Source organism: Vicia villosa, linkage group LG6, assembly GCF_029867415.1.
Source record: "Vicia villosa cultivar HV-30 ecotype Madison, WI linkage group LG6, Vvil1.0, whole genome shotgun sequence".
In the NCBI taxonomy this organism is placed as follows: domain Eukaryota; kingdom Viridiplantae; phylum Streptophyta; class Magnoliopsida; order Fabales; family Fabaceae; genus Vicia; species Vicia villosa.
Window position 1 is genome coordinate 698,166 of NC_081185.1, and position 20,454 is coordinate 718,619.

General features: G+C 34.6%; 4 protein-coding genes across 4 annotated transcripts; 2 read left to right on the forward strand and 2 right to left on the reverse strand.

The window, feature by feature from the left end:
- The first annotated feature begins 3,564 nt into the window (after nt 1–3,564).
- Nucleotides 3,565–7,174, forward strand: LOC131608699 (inositol transporter 1-like). Its single transcript, XM_058880211.1, has 6 exons — nt 3,565–3,814; nt 3,910–3,980; nt 4,535–4,870; nt 5,297–5,404; nt 5,507–5,692; nt 6,328–7,174. Exons 1-6 carry the CDS (start codon nt 3,661–3,663, stop codon nt 6,973–6,975), a joined length of 1,503 nt encoding a protein of 500 aa, XP_058736194.1. The 5' UTR covers nt 3,565–3,660; the 3' UTR covers nt 6,976–7,174.
- Nucleotides 7,175–8,691: 1,517 nt separating this feature from the next.
- On the reverse strand, nt 8,692–9,075 carry LOC131611029 (uncharacterized mitochondrial protein AtMg00810-like). The gene has a single exon (XM_058883155.1). It carries the CDS (start codon nt 9,073–9,075, stop codon nt 8,692–8,694), a length of 384 nt encoding a protein of 127 aa, XP_058739138.1.
- A 2,798-nt stretch (nt 9,076–11,873) lies between these two features.
- Nucleotides 11,874–14,546, forward strand: LOC131608701 (protein NRT1/ PTR FAMILY 7.1-like). Its single transcript, XM_058880214.1, has 5 exons — nt 11,874–12,088; nt 12,209–12,353; nt 12,436–12,653; nt 12,871–13,430; nt 13,553–14,546. The coding sequence occupies exons 2-5, from the start codon at nt 12,209–12,211 to the stop codon at nt 14,400–14,402; spliced, it is 1,773 nt and encodes a 590-aa protein (XP_058736197.1). The 5' UTR covers nt 11,874–12,088; the 3' UTR covers nt 14,403–14,546.
- Nucleotides 14,154–19,164, reverse strand: LOC131608700 (putative E3 ubiquitin-protein ligase LIN-1). Its single transcript, XM_058880212.1, has 8 exons — nt 18,928–19,164; nt 17,413–18,677; nt 16,991–17,318; nt 16,280–16,895; nt 15,741–15,885; nt 15,357–15,620; nt 14,808–15,117; nt 14,154–14,687 (listed from the first exon to the last, which is right to left on the reverse strand). The coding sequence occupies exons 2-8, from the start codon at nt 18,628–18,630 to the stop codon at nt 14,581–14,583; spliced, it is 2,988 nt and encodes a 995-aa protein (XP_058736195.1). The 5' UTR covers nt 18,631–18,677; nt 18,928–19,164; the 3' UTR covers nt 14,154–14,580.
- Nucleotides 19,165–20,454: the final 1,290 nt, after the last annotated feature.

A 20,454-nucleotide genomic window follows, 5' to 3' on the forward strand; every position in this document is an offset into this window, starting at 1 on the left:
CCATTTGTACATTTCATACTTTGCAAGCAACTTTGGTAGGCCCCACATGTCCTACTACCATGTTAGATGTTAGGAAGTAAAAGCTAAACCCTAACAAAACTAAAGAAAGCTGTAAAAGATAAAGACATTAAAATTAAACTAATAAAATAAAGACTTTTTCATTTCATTTGATGATCTCAAAGGTCTCTATGAGACTACAATATATACTACTCTTAATGGATATTAAACATAAAAACCCAACACCTAATAAAGGCCCAAATACAATTAAAATCCAATAACAATATTAATAAATAATAACTATTATACCCTTCTATCATTACTCACCCCTTCAAAATCAACCTTGTCCTCAAGGTTGTAAAATAATATCAAATCCAAGCCAACCCAAAAAATAAAATTTCTAGATTGTTTCTTGTAGTGGGTGAGCTATTTCGTACTGTTGTTAGCAGCTGGTAGTATCTTAACGTTGGTAACAGCTGGCATCAATTTCCATGAAGTGTCATGCTTGCATAGAGAGCTAAAAGACAAAACAATCACATAACAATTTTACTCTCCACCTACTAGTACAACTTAAATTTGACCAAAGCATTTAAAATTAGTGAAACTGTGAAAGTGAGAGTCTGAAGAAAAATTAATAATTATTATAAAAATAATAATAATCATTAATAATAATACTAATGGAAGGAGAATGGAAGGAGTAAAAGGTTCTTTTATGGGACTATCATCTTCACGTGGGAGAGAGAATTTGAAACAAACCTAGCACATTGGTTTTGAATAAGTGTTGGTAGTTTTGATAAAGGAATTGAATTTTGGACAAGTGTCGAAACCTTAAAGGTACTGAATTTGTTGATGGGATCAAGGAAAATAATATTTTCTTCTTTCTCTTTCCTGTTTCCACCCGCCTCCCTCTTTCAACTTTTCTTCTTTCTCCATTCTTTTTCTTTTTCATCAACATCATCTTCTTGCTTCTTTTTTTTTTTTTTCAAATAAAAATGATAAAATTGAAAACCATAGCAAAGATAAACGTTATAAAATCGCAAAAATGGTGGTGGTTTTGCCGGAGGCCGATTCAAATCTAATAATTTTTTCAGAGAAGATGACAACAGAGATGATATCGGAAGTGTTATCAGAGATTTCGTCAAAAATGAAGACAGAGGTGTTGCCGGAAAAGTCATCGGAAGCAACGACCGAGATACTGTTGGAAAAGTCATCGAAAGCAATGCCGAAAATTTAGTCAGAGGTGTCGTCTGAGTTCTCACGGGAAGTTTCAAAAGTGACGCCGGAGTTGTTGATGGAGATATCCTCAAAGCTCTTGCCGGAGAAAACGTCGGAGTTATCGCCGGAATTGATGTCGGTATCGTCGTCGGAAATGTCACCGGAGTTTTCGCCGGAAAAATTCCATGTGAACCAGAACTTTCTTTTTTTCTTTGTTCTTCTGTCTGTTTTTCTGCATACCTCTTGAACATATATTTTTCTTTGAATTTTTCTTGTGTTTTTTTGAATGAATCTGAAAGATTTTGAATTTGTTCTTTCAACTCTTCTCTATATTTGTTTGATAACTCATGAGTTTCAATCAAATATTGTTTTAGAGTTTCCAAATCTTGATAAAATGTTTCTGATTGTGAATTGAATTTTTGAGGTTGTTGTTGGTATGAAATGTGTGGGTTATGTGAAGGTGTATATGATGTGTATGGAGGAGATGCTGAAAGTGGTATTGTTGTGGAAGGCAAGGTGAATGGTGGTTGTTGATGTGGTGTGTATCCATGGTTATAAGAGAAGTTTTGTGATGGGGTAGTGAAAGGTATGTTAGGAGAAATGATGTGTTGTTGTTGGTATGGAATGAAGGTTGAAAATGGAGGATTTATGGATGGGTAGTAACATGTAGGATATTGGTATTCGGATGGAGGAATGAAGGTGTTGTGTTGTTGTTGGTATGGAATGTAGCAAGAATATACCATAGAAGAGGTTGAGTGCAAGAATGAAAGCACCAATGTTAGGAAGTAAAAGCTAAACCCTAACAAAACTAAAGAAAGCTGTAAAAGATAAAGACATTAAAATTAAACTAATAAAATAAAGACTTTTTCATTTCATTTGATGATCTCAAAGGTCTCTATGAGACTACAATATATACTACTCTTAATGGATATTAAACATAAAAACCCAACACCTAATAAAGGCCCAAATACAATTAAAATCCAATAACAATATTAATAAATAATAACTATTATACCCTTCTATCATTAGAATACTCCAAATAATAGTTTAAGTTTGGGTAAAATCCAAACACATCACAATCCCATTCATATATTCAATAATGAACCTCTTTAATCAAATTCTTTAAGATATGTTCTTCTAATACCTTTCTATGATATATACTTAGGTTAAACTTTTAAAAATTTAAAATTGAGAAATATATAAAAAAAATGTTTTTGAATATTTTTAAATATATTATTTAAAAATAATTATGAAAATATTTAAATAGTAAGAATTAACAAAAATAGTAAGAATTAACAAAAAAATGTAAATATTTATTAGATTTAATTGCAATTTTAGTCTTTCTATTTTGTTTTTTTTTTATTTTGATTCCTCTATTTTAAAAACTATTATGTTAGTTTTTTTTAAATTTTTTTGTGTAATTTACGTTTCCTATTTTGTTTTTAATGTAAAATTAGTCTTTATTTTTATTTTTTTCTCAACATAAATTCAAAAGAGATCATAATCGTGTTTTTAGAAATGAGACCGAAATTGAATAAAAATATAACAGAATTAATGTTGCAATTAAACCTATTTATTATTAACAATATTTCAAGAAAAACTAAAAATTAGGAATGAATTGAGAAAGATGTATTAAAAATACTCCCTGACTACCGCCATCTGAACCGTCAAATTTAATTCAGGATCAGTTCTAATATTTATCAAATACTTTCAATCTATTCTCAATCACTATTGCATAGATCTAATAGTTATTCTTTATCAAGTCTAACGTTAATATACTTTAATTAATAAGATTATTTGTTAAATATATTAAATTATAAATATATTTAATTCATAGTTCAAAAACAATAAATATTTAGTATATTTTAAAAATATTTTTTTAAATAATAAAAAATAAAGGGGGAGTAATAAAATAAAAAATAAATGAGAAATAACAAGCTTACATCATTTTCTACACTTACAACGTAACCGAATACATACATTGCACAAGTTTTATTTTTTAAAATAATTTATTTTGCCATGAATTTTGTGCAAGGAAGTTTTCCTTTGTTATAATTTAAAGTGTAGAATACGACATATCAAAAATGAGTGTGAAAATAACATGACTCAAAATAAATATAAGCAGAAATAATGAGGGAAAAGCAAAGAACAGAAACAAAGCAGTAGCAGTAAGCACGATAAAGACGTGTGACAAGTAAAGAAAAGAAAAAAAGAAAAAAAAAAGTCTCGTGATGAGTAGATAGTAAGTAGATAGAGATTAAGAATTTGAAGACACGTCGGCCATTGGCTGTACAACTGCCACCTGGCTCATCACTATCGGCCATTTTTATTTCCAGTTTTATCTCTCTCTATAAAAGTAGGTTTTTATTTCTCTCAATTTTCCACTTTACCGCTCTATTCAATTTCACTCGGAATCGGTAACAGAATCGGAGTTAGTTACAAAATCCGATGACGGTTCCGATAGCGATGCAGTCCACGCCGGGAAGTTCAGGTTACTTAGACATGCATCCTGACCGTAAGATGTCCTTTTTCAAGAATCCTTACATTCTCGGTCTCGCCGCCGTCGCCGGAATCGGTGGACTTCTCTTCGGTTACGATACCGGTTAGGTTTCATTTCGTGATTTTAACTTCAATTTAGCTTCAATTGATGCTCGTAATGATGATAATCGTAATCGTAGTTTTTGTTTTCGATCGCAGGTGTTATATCCGGAGCTCTTTTGTATATTAAAGATGATTTTGAGGAAGTCAGAAACAGTAGTTTTCTACAGGTACTCTACTATACTAGCCTTTCGGAATTCTTTGATTCTTCTAAAGTAAAATTGATTCTGTTTCCAGAATTGATTTTACAGATTTTGTAGCTTTTGAGTTTAAAGCTGATTTTTAAATAATCAGCTTAATCATTTTTGGACAAAGTCAAACTGTTTTCGATTCATATAAGCTGTAAGCTGATTTTATAAACTATCTTAGAGAGTTTATGAAAATAAGCTGAAAATATCTTATAGATGTGTTATAAGCTATTTCTATAAGCTGTCTTAAAGAGTCTCACAAGTGTTTTGTGGATAAGTTCAAATAAATAATTCTAAGCAAACCACTGATTAACACTTATAGTAGAATCATTTATTATATAAGTACTTAGGTAGAAGTTAATTTCGAAATAACATATATTAAAGTCAAGTTGCTTTCAAACTTTTCATATAAGTTATAAATTGTTTTTATAAGCTATTATAGTCTCGCAAGTGCTTATGCTAGTAGATAAGCCAATCAAAATAGGTCCAAAGTCATTCTGTTTTCTGATTCTCAATTTTGTGTTTCTCAATCTCAGGAAACAATTGTTAGTATGGCAATTGCTGGTGCAATTGTTGGTGCAGCATTTGGTGGTTGGATTAATGACGCTTACGGAAGAAAGAAGGCGACACTCTTAGCTGATGTTATCTTCATTCTTGGAGCAATTCTCATGGCTGCCGCACCTGATCCTTATGTTCTCATTGTCGGACGTCTTCTTGTTGGTTTGGGTGTTGGCATAGCTTCTGTTACTGCTCCTGTCTACATTGCAGAAGCTGCGCCCTCTGAAATCAGAGGTTCATTAGTCAGCACCAATGTTCTCATGATTACTGGTGGACAATTTATTTCCTATCTTGTTAATCTTGTTTTCACTGAGGTTAGTGTGTTAGTCTTCCGCGCTCTTCTTCTCTGTAGATGGATATGTGTGCATTTTTCATCCACGTGTTTGCTTTTTAGTTTTGTCTCATTGACCATATTTCATATTCTTAGTGACAGTTTACTTCCATTGTTTCTTGATTCCATTTCTACCGATACAAAGAACATTAGATATAACATTTTTGAAAATTTCATAAAAATTTCAAAACATTGTGTTTCGTGTATCTGTATCCAGAAATGCATTTTCTCGAAATAGCTTCCATTTTCTCTCTATTGCAATTAAAAATAAAAAACAATAACCAAATGTCTTTTCAACCATTCACATACATCATAAAAATATGAAATGTCTTTTCAACCATTCACATACAATGTAAAAATATGAAATTGAAAATGTTGTTAGAAAGTACAAATGTCTTAAATTGAACAGGTTCCCGGGACATGGAGATGGATGCTTGGTGTTTCAGCTGTACCTGCAATTATTCAGTTTATTCTCATGCTCTTCCTCCCCGAATCCCCAAGATGGCTATTTTTAAAGGTACAAATTTTCTCTTCTCAACAATTGTGTCCTAGATTTATATGTACTTCAGAAGTAACTTGTTTATAATGCCATTTTAAACTTTTGTATCTTGGTGTACAGAATAGGAAAAATGAAGCTGTTGATGTGATTTCTAAGATCTATGACTTGTCTCGTTTAGAGGATGAAATTGACTTCCTAACTGCTCAATCCGAACAAGAGCGCCAAAGAAGGAGCACTATCAAATTCTGGCATGTTTTCAGATCAAAAGAAACCAGACTCGCTTTCCTTGTTGGAGGAGGACTTCTGGTAACAGAATAAAATGTTTGCATTTAAACTGTTTTTGCTGAACATAACTTTATCGTAGTTAAAGGATCTTTGTAAATGCTCTTTTCTGTCAATTTGCTAACTATAACATTCTACTTTATTAAACATATGTAAATATGAGTCATTGTTGCAGAATCAGTATTCCGCTTATGAGAAATCATTGGCTTGTGCTAGACATGTTGGTTTACTCAAAAATAGAAGTGTGTACTTGAAATAACCAAGTTAAAATAGAATGGCTTGATTACATCGTTATAAATCATTTAGAGAGATTTATAGAAAACGGTTTTTCTTTGAAGTTGATACATATTTGGGAATATGACATGGTTAAATTCATGTAAGTGGCTTCACCTTGTCTGTTAAGGCTTGGTTGTTGTTGTTGCTGCACAGTACTTTTATTGATCTTTTCCATGCTGAGTGTTTTCATTACTTTTCACTTAATTTCATTTTCTCATGTATTCAATCAATGCCGTCCTAGTAAAATTTTGTTTTATATCTTTTCATTTCAGCTTTGAATTGAAACTTCTGTCTGAACCCCTAGCTTTCTTGTTTTACCATACTTTGTTGGAATTAGGCTCTTTATTTGAATATAAAATGACTTCGAATCTATGGTTGTGCAGGCTTTTCAGCAGTTTACAGGTATAAACACGGTCATGTACTACAGTCCAACAATTGTTCAAATGGCTGGCTTCGAGGCCAATAAGTTGGCTATTCTTCTCTCCCTCATTGTTGCTGGCATGAATGCTGTCGGAACAGTTCTCGGTATTTACCTTATTGACAATACAGGGCGGAAAAAACTTGCCCTTTACAGTTTGGGAGGAGTAATTGCATCCCTTATAATGTTGTCCGTAGCATTTTATATGCAGTCATCATCTTCAAATGCAGTGTATGGATGGCTCGCAGTTATCGGTCTAGGCCTTTATATTGGTTTTTTCTCCCCCGGAATGGGGCCAGTGCCTTGGACTGTGAACTCAGAGATATATCCTGAAGAATATCGAGGTATATGCGGGGGCATGGCAGCTACCGTGTGTTGGATTTCAAATTTGATTGTGTCAGAGAGCTTTCTTTCGATTGCTGACGCTATCGGTATTGGGCCAACGTTCTTGATTATTGCTGGTATAGCTGTGGTGGCATTTCTGTTTGTAATTCTGTATGTTCCAGAGACTCAAGGATTGACATTTGATGAAGTGGAGTTAATATGGAAGGAGAGAGCTTGGGGCAAGAACCCAAACACACAAAGTCTTCTTGAGCATGGAAGTCAATCATAAGTATTCACATGATTAAATGTGTTTTGTATTCCGATGGAGTGTCATTTATTCAAATACTTGCTTCATTCCATATGCGCATGCATCTTGGTTTGATATATTGTTATATCTATGTATGTGTATATGTATGTATTGGCATGTCGGATTTTTTGACATTAAAATTTTGATATTGAATATGACATTTTTTAGTTTGTGTTGTGAACTATTGAGTAACTATTGAGTACTTCTGAATGTATGAACTAAAGTGTTTTTTTAAGCACTTGAGAACCATTGATTTATGTAATGTATTACTATCCATTTTTTAAATGCTTGGATGATGAATAATCATATGTGTAACTCTTATAGTAACATGACAAGTTAAAAACAGAGAAAAATAAATCTGAAGATGACATATCAAACAAGAGTTATGTCAATTTTCAGCAAGAGAATATGATATTATTAATTTGTTAGTTTCCTACAGTTACTAACTATATATACTGTAATTAAAATTCAAATTAGAATATATAATTAGGAGTGATAATTATGCAATTATTTGTAGTTATTGAGACAGTCTTTTTTATTGACAAATAGAGAAGGATAGAAGGTATCAAGCCTGAATTCTTTTTACATGGAGCTCTTGAATTTGAACTGTAATTTTCTTTTTTGTTTGGGCAGTGTTTTTTAAAAAAGACAATTTCTCATCCATCTTTATACATTTTCTCAGCCTTGCGCAAAATTCCTCAAATACCCTTAGTTTTCAGAGATGTATCTCCGGACGCATCCTTTTTCTACAAAATACTTAAATTCGGAGATACATATTCGAATAAACCTTATTTTTTACGAAAAAGGGTATGTTCGGATATGCATATCCGAAAAGTTTCTTGTTTTTTTAAAACTAAATATTTGATGTACACGGATAGACACACTTAGTAGCCATGCATCAGTAATAGAAATCATAGAGGATAGAGGGACTCTTCATTTCACAACTGATTTTGCATTGATGAAAAGTTAGTTACAATATAGATGACAAGTTGTATTTATAGTTACAACTTAGGAGACCTGCTATAGCAGGTTAGCTACTGATAAAGCCTACAACTGTCTATTTATAAAAGTGTTATCCTACACTACTCTATAATACTCCCCTTTTCAAACTCATGAGGAGCAAGCAACCCTGAGTTTGTGCTGAAACTCAAGAAATTTGGTGGAGGGAAGAGGCTTTGTAAGAGCATCAGCAATCTGATCCACTTCAGGGATGTGTGCAACAGTGATATGCTTTGCAAGAACTTTTTCCCTTACAAAGAAGAGATCAATCTCCATGTGTTTGGTCCTGGAATGTGTTACTGGATTGTGTGTTAGCATCACAGCAGATTGGTTATCACAGAGAACTACAAGATGCTGAGTAGGGATACAGAGTTCAAGTAATAGGGTCTGTAGCCAAAGAAGATTAGTTATGGCCCGGGCTAGGCTTTTGTACCCTGCTTCTGTGCTGGATCTGGCAACCATAGGTTGCTTCTTGGACCACCCAGACACCAAGTTACCACCAAAATAGACTGATGCCTCTGATGTACTTCTTGTGTCATCAGGATCAGAGGCCCAGTCAGCATCACAAAATACTTAGAGTGTTGAAGGTTGCAAAGGAGAGTGGGGGGACAGATGCAGTCCATACTGAATTGTGCCTTTAAGGTACCTAAGAATTCTTTTAACTGCAACCCAGTGAGTTTCTAATGGGTGAGACATAAACTAGCAGACTTTGTTGACTGAGTAAGCAATTTCAGGTCTAGTTATGGTGACATACTGAAGAGCTCCTACTACTGATCTGTACATAAAGGGAACAACTATGGTAGGGGAGCCATGTTTGGTGAGCTTGCAAGATGACTTCATAGGGGAATTAATAGGACTAGATTCATCCATGTGAGTCTTATTCAGTAAGTTCCTAATGTACTTAGTTTGTGTAAGCAGCACAAATACCTGAGCAATTTTCTTGACTTCAATGCCAAGGAAGTAATCTAAGTCACCAAGGTGTTTGAGAGAGAAGGCAGAATTCATCTTGTGAATAATGGTATTAAGCAGAGCAGAGTTGCTGCCAGTGATGATAATCTCATCAACATACACTAGTAAGTACATAATGTGGCCTTTGGAAGCAAAGATAAAAAGAGAAAGATCACATATGCTAGGTTTTAAGTTGGACAACTTGGGAAAGTATCTTTCTAACAAAGATTGCGCTAACAAAATTTTAAGGTCTATATACAAGGAATGACAATCGAAGATTACAATCATTAAAGAGTCAAATGATATTAATAATTTGGATATTACTAAATTGTTTGGAAATTTGACCGAACATGAGAATGTTCTAAAACGATTTGGTGCAAATGAATTAAGCTCGAAAATAAAAGAGAAGGTCAAAGAAGAAAAGCATGATATGTCCTTCAAAGTTTCATCGTCAAAGACAAAGAAAGTAGAGGATGATAGTGATATTTTTGACGAAGACTCTTCCAAAGAAGAAGAGACGAGGTTATTTGTCAAGTGCTACAATCAATATATAAAGAAGCACAAGCTCAAGCATTCCAATAAAAACTTGATCAACTTTAAGAAGTCACATCCGCGTGAAAAGGAAAATAGGAAAAATAAAAAATATGTCACATGCTACAAATGCAGAAAGTCTGAACATTATCAAACAACATGTCTGGGTCTCAACAAACATAACTAGAAGAAGGATAAAGACTCCTACAAGACAAAAGGAAAATATGCCAAAGGTCGTAGGTCTTATATAGCTTGGGAAGAAGAAGATGAGAGCTCCTTTCTGTCTTCCAATATCTCAGATGATGAAAATCTATGTTTCACGGTACATAAAAAAAGTAAAGAGTCATAGGTATATGATTATGATCCTGAATTTAAACCTTCTTACAAACAATTTGTGAAACCTTTTAGAGAAACGCATGCATTCATTTTAGACGCTTTTAAGAAAATTTCTATCCAACAAAAACTTATTTCAAAACTTGAAAATGAGATTAATGATCTAAATATTGTTTTATATTCCTTAAATAAAGAACGTGCATCTCTTGCTTGTGAGCGGTTTAATGTTTCTAAAGTTTTAACTGAAAAAGGTAGTAAAAATAGATTGTGATACTTGTCCAATTTTAAAACTTGAAAATGAAAATTTTAAATGATAATTAGCACAAACTATTTCTCTATCTACTATTGTTTCCTCTTCTTCAAGTGAAAGAGGGGTTCGATTTTAAGAAAAACCCTCATTTTGCAAGGAGAGATAGAAATAATACTTCATCTAAAGCAACATATTATTATTGCGGTGATAAAAGTCACATTAAGCTTTTTTCTATATTAGAAATTTCAAAGTTGCTAATGGTACAATGCTCCGTCCCATCTCGTTTTTCGTGGATTTTAGCGAACGCGTGCATTAAATTAAAATTTTCCTTTTTTGACTTAAAAGAAGCAATGTTTGCGCTCCGCCCCCATCCCACCCTCACTTTTTGTAGATAGACCCAAGTTTTAGGGTCGCGCCCTTAATTATGTCCATCCCGTCCCACCCTATTTTTTGCCAGTTTTTGCGATACAAATTTAACAGAACGAGCATGCCCGTTTGCCACCCCTACCCCCACCCCTTGTTCTTGCGTTTTAGTTCTACCTGCGTTTTAGTTCTACCTAAACATGTGTTAGGATCAATTCTTTTTGTAAGATTCCATATTTGCAATACAATTTATTAGTAGTTTTCTCGTAACATGGTTATATCGTCCGAGCAATGACTTGGAGACTCACCGAAGGGTATCGATGACGCGTAAGGACTTTAGTTAAAAAAGAGGGAACCTCCACTAACTCATGAAAGATAAGTGGTCAATAACCTCCCCTAATGTGAAGGGAGCAATTGTCGCGACAGAGTTACTCAAACCCCAGGCCCAAAGGATATCTATAAATACTTTTCCCCCCAAGGGAGAGGGGAGAATATTTTTGACCCTCTAAAAGCATGGTGCTTAACAAGGTCACAACACACCACTTAACGTATTTATACGCTTGTTTCCAAACACCATTGGTTATTGACATAGTCTTTCACCTCGTGTGAGCAAGACACATAAACTACCTCAAAACACCACCGTACAGGACTTCTCGTTGTCGCAGGCAAGCCCTACCTAACCACCTTTCAGTGTTATAAATCTAATAAAACCTCTTAAACTCTTTACCCTAGCAGAGAATACACATGTACTTTTTAACTGGTATAATATAATTCGTAACAATAAAATCATAATTGACTCAAATAATAAACAGAACTATTATTCTCATATTGTTAGATAAACTTGACCAAATTGATTTACATTTACCGCAACTCAATTTCAACTCATAATTTACATTTCAACTCAATTTTAAATAAAATTAAATTTTATCACCGTATAAGAAACCTACACCACAAAAATACAATACACTCTATTAAATAGAAAAAACAACTAAATCATTTTTTATCACTAAAAGCCAAAAAAAAGAGTTATTAACATTCAAATAGCTTTCACTAAAATTAGTAAAAAGATGAAAAGAGACATTATCGTAACTTATTCAACACAAATACCTATACATCTGCATGACTCATACCATAAAAAATGGCAAAAAAAGATAAACACTAGCCACCACATCATAAAGCATAAATATTAATAACAAATTAACTAAAAATTTGGATTACTATTATAAATTAAATAAAATTAATTCATATAAAAAAATACTTGGCCAATTATAATAAGACTAATTCATTAGTCACTAAAATTTCGATAATTAGTTACACTTAGTGATTAACTAAGTTACTTAAGATCCAAATTAATAGCTAAATTTAGTACTATTTAAGTTAACTTGTGCTACAAGTTTGTTACTCAAATCATAGTTGTAACAAATATATAAGCATAAGCATAAGCAAGAATCTCTCTTATATTGTTTCAAGATTTGTTTCAAAAACAACAATAAAAAGTGTTGTTTAGATTGAAACTAGTGTGATCAAATAGTTTGAACCATAAATGACAAAAAGTTTATGTTGTTTTTCTGAAATTTTGTTATCTTTTGTAATTGTTGGTTCTCCTTCACCAGAGCAATCTGGCACTATTTCTGAAGAATTCACTTTATCTGTCACGAAATTTCGCAAAAGGTTTGTTCGATGAAGCCTCTTCGTTCGAGTATGATTATGGTTTACACTGACAGTGTATATGAATTAAATCTACGGAGTAACTTATAGTTTAAGTTTTTGTATGTATGTATGTGTTTGTAGATGGAGCACGCAGGATTGGTCGCCCCGAACGCTGTCAATGTCGATCTCGAAGTAGTCGAGGTGACGAGACAGAATGAAAATCATGGAGAAGTTGAAGAGGTGAAGAAGATTAAAGGAGGATGGAAAACTGCATATATCTTGTTAGGTACTCTTTAAACTAATTTTTTTTTTGAAATTTCGGTATCTGACTCTAGGACGGACTAATTGAATTGAAAGAATGAATGCAGCGAATCAAGCATTGGCGACATTAGCATTCTTTGGAGTTGGAGTGAATTTGGTTCTGTTCTTAACGAGAGTTCTTCGACAAGACAGTGCCGATGCTGCGAATGCGGTTAGCATGTGGACCGGAACGGTTTACTTATTTTCACTTGTGGGAGCATTCTTGAGTGATTCTTATTGGGGCAGATACTTAACTTGCACTATTTTTCAGCTCTTCTTTGTTCTGGTATGCTTCTATAATTCGGTTCGGTTCAGTTTTTCATGATTTTATTCGTGCTATAAACGACACTGACACATCGATATCAGTAATAATTGAAAGTAATCACATGTGTTATGTTTTCATTCAGAAGTGTTTCGAAAGTTAGGGTTTTTAGTTGTTTCTTGTTCTTCAAGAAACAAGATACAAGTGCGGAAATTGAAGATATAAGTGTGTATTGATGCAGGGTTTGGGGCTATTATCGATGACATCGTGGCTGTTCTTGATCAAACCGGAAGGTTGTGGCGGCGAACATTCGACATGCATGGAGCCGAGTTCGTGGGGAGTACGGCTATTCTATTTGTCGATATATATGGTTGCGTTCGGATACGGTGGACATCAACCTACGTTGGCGACGTTCGGAGCAGATCAATTTGATAATAAGACTATTAAAAACAATCACTCTAGAGAGGCTTTCTTTAGTTACTTTTACTTTGCACTCAATGTTGGATCACTCTTTTCCAACACTGTTTTGGTCTATTACGAGGATTCGGGTATGTGGACGATGGGTTTCGGCGTTTCGTTAGCGTCTGCTGTTATAGCCTTGATTTCGTTCTTAGCCGGACATCGAAGATATAGATATGTTCAAGCGTGTGGGAATCCGATCATAAGGGTGATCCAGGTGTTCGTCGCTACCGTGAGGAAGTGGAAGGTTCGGCCAGCCAACGGCAGCCAACTTTACGAGGTTGATGGCGTTGAATCCGCCATTAAAGGAAGTAGAAAGATCAAGTACACCAACGAGTTCAGGTACTTATGTTATTGCAATTGAAAACTAGTCCGATGAATTTATGTGATTAGATGTTTGTATATTGTCGGTGTATGATCATTAAACTCTTATACGATATGTGATCGCGTGTTGAATTGAGCAGATTCATGGACAAGGCGGCGACGATTACGAAAGAAGGGAGTGAACCTGAGAGTCAATGGCGGCTTTGCACGGTAACTCAAGTTGAAGAAGCCAAATGCGTGTTGAGAATGATGCCAGTTTGGCTCTGCACGATTATTTACTCGGTTGTATTCACACAAATGGCGTCTCTTTTCGTCGAACAAGGCGATGTGATGAACAACGAGATAGGGAAGTTTCATTTGCCAGCAGCTACAATGTCAGTGTTTGATATATTCAGTGTACTTATATGCACCGGACTTTATCGCAGTGTCCTTGTTCCGTTGGCCGGAAAGTTAAGCGGTAATCCCAAGGGATTATCCGAGCTTCAAAGAATGGGAGTTGGCCTAATCATCGGGATGTTAGCGATGTTTGCAGCAGGCGTAACGGAGTTAGAAAGGCTTAGACGAGTTACGCCGGGCGATAAATCTAGCTCATTGAGTATCTTCTGTCAAATTCCGCAATATGTTCTCGTTGGTGCATCAGAAGTTTTCATGTATGTTGGTCAATTGGAGTTTTTCAACGGACAAGCCCCCGACGGTATAAAAAGCTTCGGGAGCTCACTTTGCATGGCTTCGATTTCGTTTGGAAACTATTTTAGTAGCATAATGGTGAAGTTGGTGATGGTAATCACTGCAAGAGACGGAGAACCGGGATGGATACCGAACAACTTAAATATAGGACACATGGACAGGTTCTTCTTCCTCATCGCAGTGCTAACTGCGCTCGATCTTGTCCTCTACGTGTTCTGTGCTCGGTGGTACAAGGGCTTCGAGGTGGACGAAACTGAGAATATCGAAAGCCAAGAGGACAATGAGATGGTTAATCGAGTTTGATTGATTGAGAGAAGCTTAAGATGTTGAAACACTTAAGGTCATCGATGAGATCAATTTAACATTTGTTTATTTTTCTTTCTAAATTACAATAAGAATGTACAATGTTGAAACATTTATTTTATCCAACATTCTATATTTCATCGATATCGTAACTCCTAAACGAAGAATCAATGATATATTACATCAAAATGGCATGCAGTTTCTTCGCGGTCCATATTACATCAACTAGTCCATGAAGTATCGGAGCAATATCTTGCGCCATAATCTTCAAAAGTGTTCGGCATTCTACAAACAATTTGCAAAATATTAAACAACATAATATAATTTTTGTTCAATCGTCGCATTATAAGTGTCACGTTCAAATCGGCGATGTTGTTATCACAAACTAACAAATAAATGTCGAACCTGATATTTTACTGAAGTTAAACAATGACATAGATGCGAGAGTTTTGAGGTCGAGTTTGCCATTTTGTAGGATTCCTTTTAGTTGAGAGATGACGGCTAAGAATGCGGGAAGATGCAATCCGGCGTTATATTGTTTAGAAAGTGAGGAACTCAACCATGTGACAGATATGAGACAAGTCCTCACCAAATCTATATGTCTAGATTCTAAACATCTAGATATGGTTTTCAAAAATGGACTCTCTCCATCGCCGATAAACGATTCCAACAAGTTTATCATGAACTCTTCATTCCTTTCTTCTTCCTCATCTTCCTGCAAGAAGCAACAATTCATGATACGTCAATATCTATGAATCGTTGACACAGATACTAAACACGACACTAACACATTGCCACCAATAATATGTTCAAAAAATGAATTATTCGATAGTAATCATATGTTTCACACTTTCGATCAGAAGTGTTTGTGTTTCAAATATCAGTATTCTTAGTTGTTTCTTGTTCTTCAAGAAACAAGATAATTCGCACTAACTATTAATAAAGAAAACTTACCGATGAAATGGTTACGTCTAACTGTTGATCCTCTTCATCATAGCTAGGAGATTTCAATTCCGAGCTACCATTTTTATAACCAGCTTGCTTTAAGACGGTGGTATCGGTCATTATTTTTCCGTTGGAAGAAAAATGGCCACACAAGATTAAAAGAGCTTTGCAACACTTGTTTTGGACCTTCTCATCATTTAAGCTTGCATCAAGTGCCTCGGCAACGGTATTCACAGCCGTCTCGATGTATACGCCTAACTTTTGAGGCTCAACCTGCAGTGCAAATATCATATCTTAATTTGTTTCGATTGAAAAGTGAGTGACCTACGATACAGAAAACACAAACATTGAATACACGAGGTTTGTTAATGAAGTTCGGTCAATCGTGCCTACCAGTAGATCAAAGTGTAATAAGAGAACCGCAACGAGAGGCTTTTCAATTGGAGAACAACTCTTGAGATGCATGAGCACAGTATGCATTGTACTATATACATCTTCACCCACCAAGCCACTAAGGAAAAAAGTAACATCTTTTCTCCTACAAAATAACTAGTCTAGTTAATAATATTTCAAAAGCATAGTGATATCAATCGCGGATCGCTGAAAATAGTAGTTTGTTCAAATTTCGCTACGTTGCAGTTATAGTTAGTATTGAATCTAATATATATTGTCAATAATTTTACACTGTCATCTAATGAAAACAAAACTCGTGTTACTATATTATAAGTCCGTTTTGAAACCATAATTAAAAAGTAACTGTGAAATGGTGCATTCTTATTAGACGTAGTTTACACTGACGGTGTATGTTCCGTTTTCTATACAAAATATGCATGTTAACTAATAAGCAAAATAACTTTTCGAATAAATTGATCAAATTTACACTAGGCTAGTTTCTCTATTTGAAGAAAAAACCGAAATTTCATAAGCCTCACCTCTTCATGGACAAAAGTTCAGTAAGGAAAACTATTGCATTTGTTGACGGAGTAACCATTTTGCTATGAAGAAGCTCGAGAAGCATTTTTCGGTCGACGCTTCTTGCGATCTTATATACGCAACTAGAATCAGCTTGAATACAATTTAACAAAATCTCCAGCACATGCGATTTTTCTTCGACGTTTCCAAGTTCAAACCTCTTAAAAAGAGACGAAAAAACTCCTAAAGAGATTATATGCTTAGCATAAGTTGATTTTTCTTCTTCTTTCAACGAAGTGAAAAGACTTCGTAACTTGAAAACGATAGCCTCATCGCGCTTTTTCATCTGAAATTCCTTTAAGTTTTCCACCGTTTGAGAGGCGAAATCAAGAAGGCGGTCGAAGTCTTCTGTCTTCCAGTTATCGATCAAACGCTTCAAGATAAGGTTGGTAAACGGCATGAACACGCATTCTAAAGTATTTCCTGTTACCGGACATGTTCGGTTTCCCTTTTGAAACCATGCCTTTATAGCTTTTCGTTCGAAGGTTTGGCCAGACTCTAAGGTGACCGGTTCCTCGAAGATCTTTCGTGTCAAAGGACAAATAAATTCCGGCGGAATACTTGGAAAATATGATCCTACACCAAAATATTTATGTAAAACTCATTATCAATCGGCTAGAAAATCGATACGTTATCAAAGAAAGCTACATAATCCAACATGTTTTTCTTACCTTCAAGATTAGAGCTTATCGTATTCGGCTGCACCTTTCTGAATTCATGAGTTTGAACACTTGCAGTGAAATCTTCACTACTTTGATCAATGAACTTAACAGTTTCGGATTCGTATATTAACGTTTTTTTAACGACGGTTGAACCATAAGAGCCTCTCTCACAATTTTCAAAACTATCTTCATCCTTATCATCTTCTTCAACTTCATAAACTTCAGGTTTCCTATATCCGCCAAAGAACGAATCATATAGTTTCTTGCTTACCATCGCCTGTGGCGAGAATGGTTCGTTCGAGCTACCAGACTCAAAAGAATGACCGAACGAACTCGCCTGTTATTACACATGAATTCGGTTAATAGTTAGTTAAGTTAGTTATCTTGTTATAGAAGTTAAGTTATCAATAAATAAGATATTTTAGTAATACCTGTCGACTCGTAACTGATAATGATGGAATTCCAATAGAAGGAATAGTTGGAGTTTCGACTCCTTCACCGAGCCAATCTTTGTAATATAAAGCGAAAACTCGAGTTCCTGAATCCAAGTTTTCATTATACACTTTTTGAAGAATCTTTAGCTTTCGCGCTTTGGCTTGCGTATCTGCAACGATTTCACTTTCTTTACTATTATACCATTTCTTCAAATGCGAAAGATTTGGTGAAAATAAATGCTCCCAAAGTTCAGGCAACAATATCGTCCGCGCCTGAAAAGACGAATCGCAAAAGACTTGCAAAAGATGTTTCGCGGAAACTTTCTTTTTTCTTTGCATCAAATATACCACACTGAGGTAAAGATGAGCACAGGCCGATAACTTGAAATTCGGAATCCCGCACGTGAAATCGTATTTGAGATCATTCAAACTCAAACCTGTGATAATACTAAGCTGCATTGTTGCTCTTTTCAAATGTATTGGAGATATGGATTCGTCTTTCTCAGCGGTTTTCTCTACGCAGTCAATAGCTTGCTCGAGACTCGTGATCACCTTGGTCTCGGAGTTGTTTTCTTCCTTCTCGAGATGAATGAAGTTCAAGGAGGAGAAACAATTGTGGCGTAACGCGGACCTAAAATCTTCGTCTTTTAGAAAACTTTCTATGTATCCATTCAGAATTGAAACTAGTGCTTTTACAGCAATTTCATCAATAGCAAGATTAGAAGGATCTTGCGAATTCGTAACTTGATTGTTATTTTCATAGCTCTTTCTATTTCCACTTGATTGTCTTAACATATATGAATCCTTCATCGGCTTTTCCACGATTTTTTCCTTCTTGTCTTTGCCTCTTTTCGCATTAGACACTCGATTTGAATAAACATCTTCGAATCCACTATCACTCTCTGATGAATCGTGAGACTCGTTCTTCAATCGTTCATGACTTATCTTGTTTTGGACAAAAACATTATTGTTATTAACCCTTGGTCTTGTGTTCTTACTGTCATTTGTATTGCTGGTTTGATACCTTGAGGCTGTTTTCGACTTTGTTTTCTGTGTTTTGATTCGTTCGCTCGATGATACGCAGAGTCTGTCTTCCAAGGAATGAAGTGGATCACTTGAAGCACCATGGTGGAAAGAAGATCTTGACTTTAGCACCTTTTTGCTACTTCCTTTGAAACCTTCCTTTGCAAGAAGCTCCTGCAAAGATGAAGCCATTTATACCGATCTCCCAAGTAATCAATCTGAATTGTAAGTAAGTCCTCCTGCAAACAAACATCCGACAATATGATACACAGACACCAGACACAATATTTACTAAGAACAAACATCCGACAATATGATACACAGATACCAGACACAATACTGATATAAAGAACAAACATCCGATAATATTATACAACAGACACCAGACACAATATTAATACTAAGAATAAACATGCGACAATATGATATACAGACACCAGACACAGTACTGATACGAAGAGAAATCAAAACGTAAAAATGATACTATACCTTAAGCTTTGTCAACAAACATGTCCAAAGTGAATGGAACTAATAACAGCACAAGACAGAAAGATAAAACTTTTTGGTTTGGTTTTGAAAGAAATGTAGAATGATGGAGGTGATGATTGGTGAAAGAACATGATATATATAATATAATAAAAGGGTTGGTTGATTGGTTAATGATTATGATGAAACAAAACAAAGGAAGAAACATAAAAAAGAGTGAAGAAAAAAAACAACAACTGGCAACAAAGGAATGAGGATGAGTTCATTTGACAAATGAGTGAAAGAAAAGACTTTTGATATTGACACATATGAATGTTTCAAAGACGGTTGACATTGTTTTTTTTTTTTTTTTGGTTTTTTTGTATTTGCAGGCCATGTTGGTTTGGAATATAATAATTCTACATGTTTTATATCAAGGTGGCATGAACTTGTCAGAAGAACCGTGAACAAGAATTTTGTTCGCGATTATTCTAACAATAGACAAGGATTTTTTAAAAGCAGATGTATTTCGGTGTTTGATATGTCTCCGTGAGAGTCGGTATAACATATGTTGTTAAACTAAAATAAATGTGTCAAATATATTTTTCTATATCTACGTCTCTCTGCATAACTATCAACTGAAACAGAACAATGAAAGATCGCTGTTGTATTATTAATATATGCTAACTGTCACAATTCACTTTGTGGTCCTACCAAACTAGTTTTATAAATCAGTGGCAGTGGATTTATCCTTTGACATGTTTCTAAATGCCACTGCCACATGGAAATAAGAAGAAAAAAAATTGATCAAATCAAATTCTAAGAAAACAATGTTAAAATAATGAGATAGTTAAATGTTTAAGTACATGGAGTAAAATACAAAAAGAAATGTTTGATGCATTCTCAATGTCTCACTTGTTGGAATATACTACTATGATAGTAATGTGAAATTGGACACCAAATTATTATTATTTTATTGAACAACAAAGATAGATTTATGATAGTGCTAATAGTTGTTTGAAGTGTGTTCTTTTTTAGCATTTGAATCTGGTTGTGGAAATCAAAACGCTAATCAAATTCTTAAATGAGAAAGCAAGAAAAAATAACTTCATGTCTCTAAAATCATAATATTCATCTTGTGCATGAAGACTCATCAACGTATGTTAACATGTCCACGTCATGGTCTATCCTTTTCGGTTCTTCTTCTAGTAACTCTTGATAAGTTGGCCTATGAGGATCTTCTTTTGGCTCAGGTGTCAAGTAAGGATCGAACACTCCATAAATTATTGGATGTAACAGTATATTATACTCCATGGACAAAAATATGACATACTATGCACATCCTCGCTCGTCGGATTACCCGTGAGTGGGATAATCGAGCACTTACGTGGCAAATTCTCAATGTAATCTTCAACATAGTCCTAACCTGCAATACGTGAAAAATGCAAGAGGATCCATGTTTGAAAATGATTCGTAGGAAATATCAATAAGAATGTGACACAATTGTATGAAATTAATATCAATAAGGGTGTAAATAAATTACCTGAAATA

Bases quoted from the DNA above. Each gene is read 5' to 3' on its own strand.
- LOC131608699 (XM_058880211.1), top strand. From the start codon at position 3,661: ATGACGGTTCCGATAGCGATGCAGTCCACGCCGGGAAGTTCAGGTTAC. The intron at 4,871-5,296 runs GTTAGTGTGTTA...TAAATTGAACAG, and splicing joins TTAATCTTGTTTTCACTGAG to GTTCCCGGGACATGGAGATG. The intron at 5,693-6,327 runs GTAACAGAATAA...ATGGTTGTGCAG, and splicing joins TTGTTGGAGGAGGACTTCTG to GCTTTTCAGCAGTTTACAGG.
- LOC131611029 (XM_058883155.1), bottom strand. From the start codon at position 9,075: ATGTACTTACTAGTGTATGTTGATGAGATTATCATCACTGGCAGCAAC.
- LOC131608701 (XM_058880214.1), top strand. From the start codon at position 12,209: ATGGAGCACGCAGGATTGGTCGCCCCGAACGCTGTCAATGTCGATCTC. The intron at 12,654-12,870 runs GTATGCTTCTAT...GTATTGATGCAG, and splicing joins TTCAGCTCTTCTTTGTTCTG to GGTTTGGGGCTATTATCGAT. The intron at 13,431-13,552 runs GTACTTATGTTA...TGAATTGAGCAG, and splicing joins AAGTACACCAACGAGTTCAG to ATTCATGGACAAGGCGGCGA.
- LOC131608700 (XM_058880212.1), bottom strand. From the start codon at position 18,630: ATGGCTTCATCTTTGCAGGAGCTTCTTGCAAAGGAAGGTTTCAAAGGA. The intron at 15,621-15,740 runs GTAGGCACGATT...TTTGCACTGCAG, and splicing joins TATTACACTTTGATCTACTG to GTTGAGCCTCAAAAGTTAGG. The intron at 14,688-14,807 runs GTTCGACATTTA...AATTGTTTGTAG, and splicing joins TAACTTCAGTAAAATATCAG to AATGCCGAACACTTTTGAAG.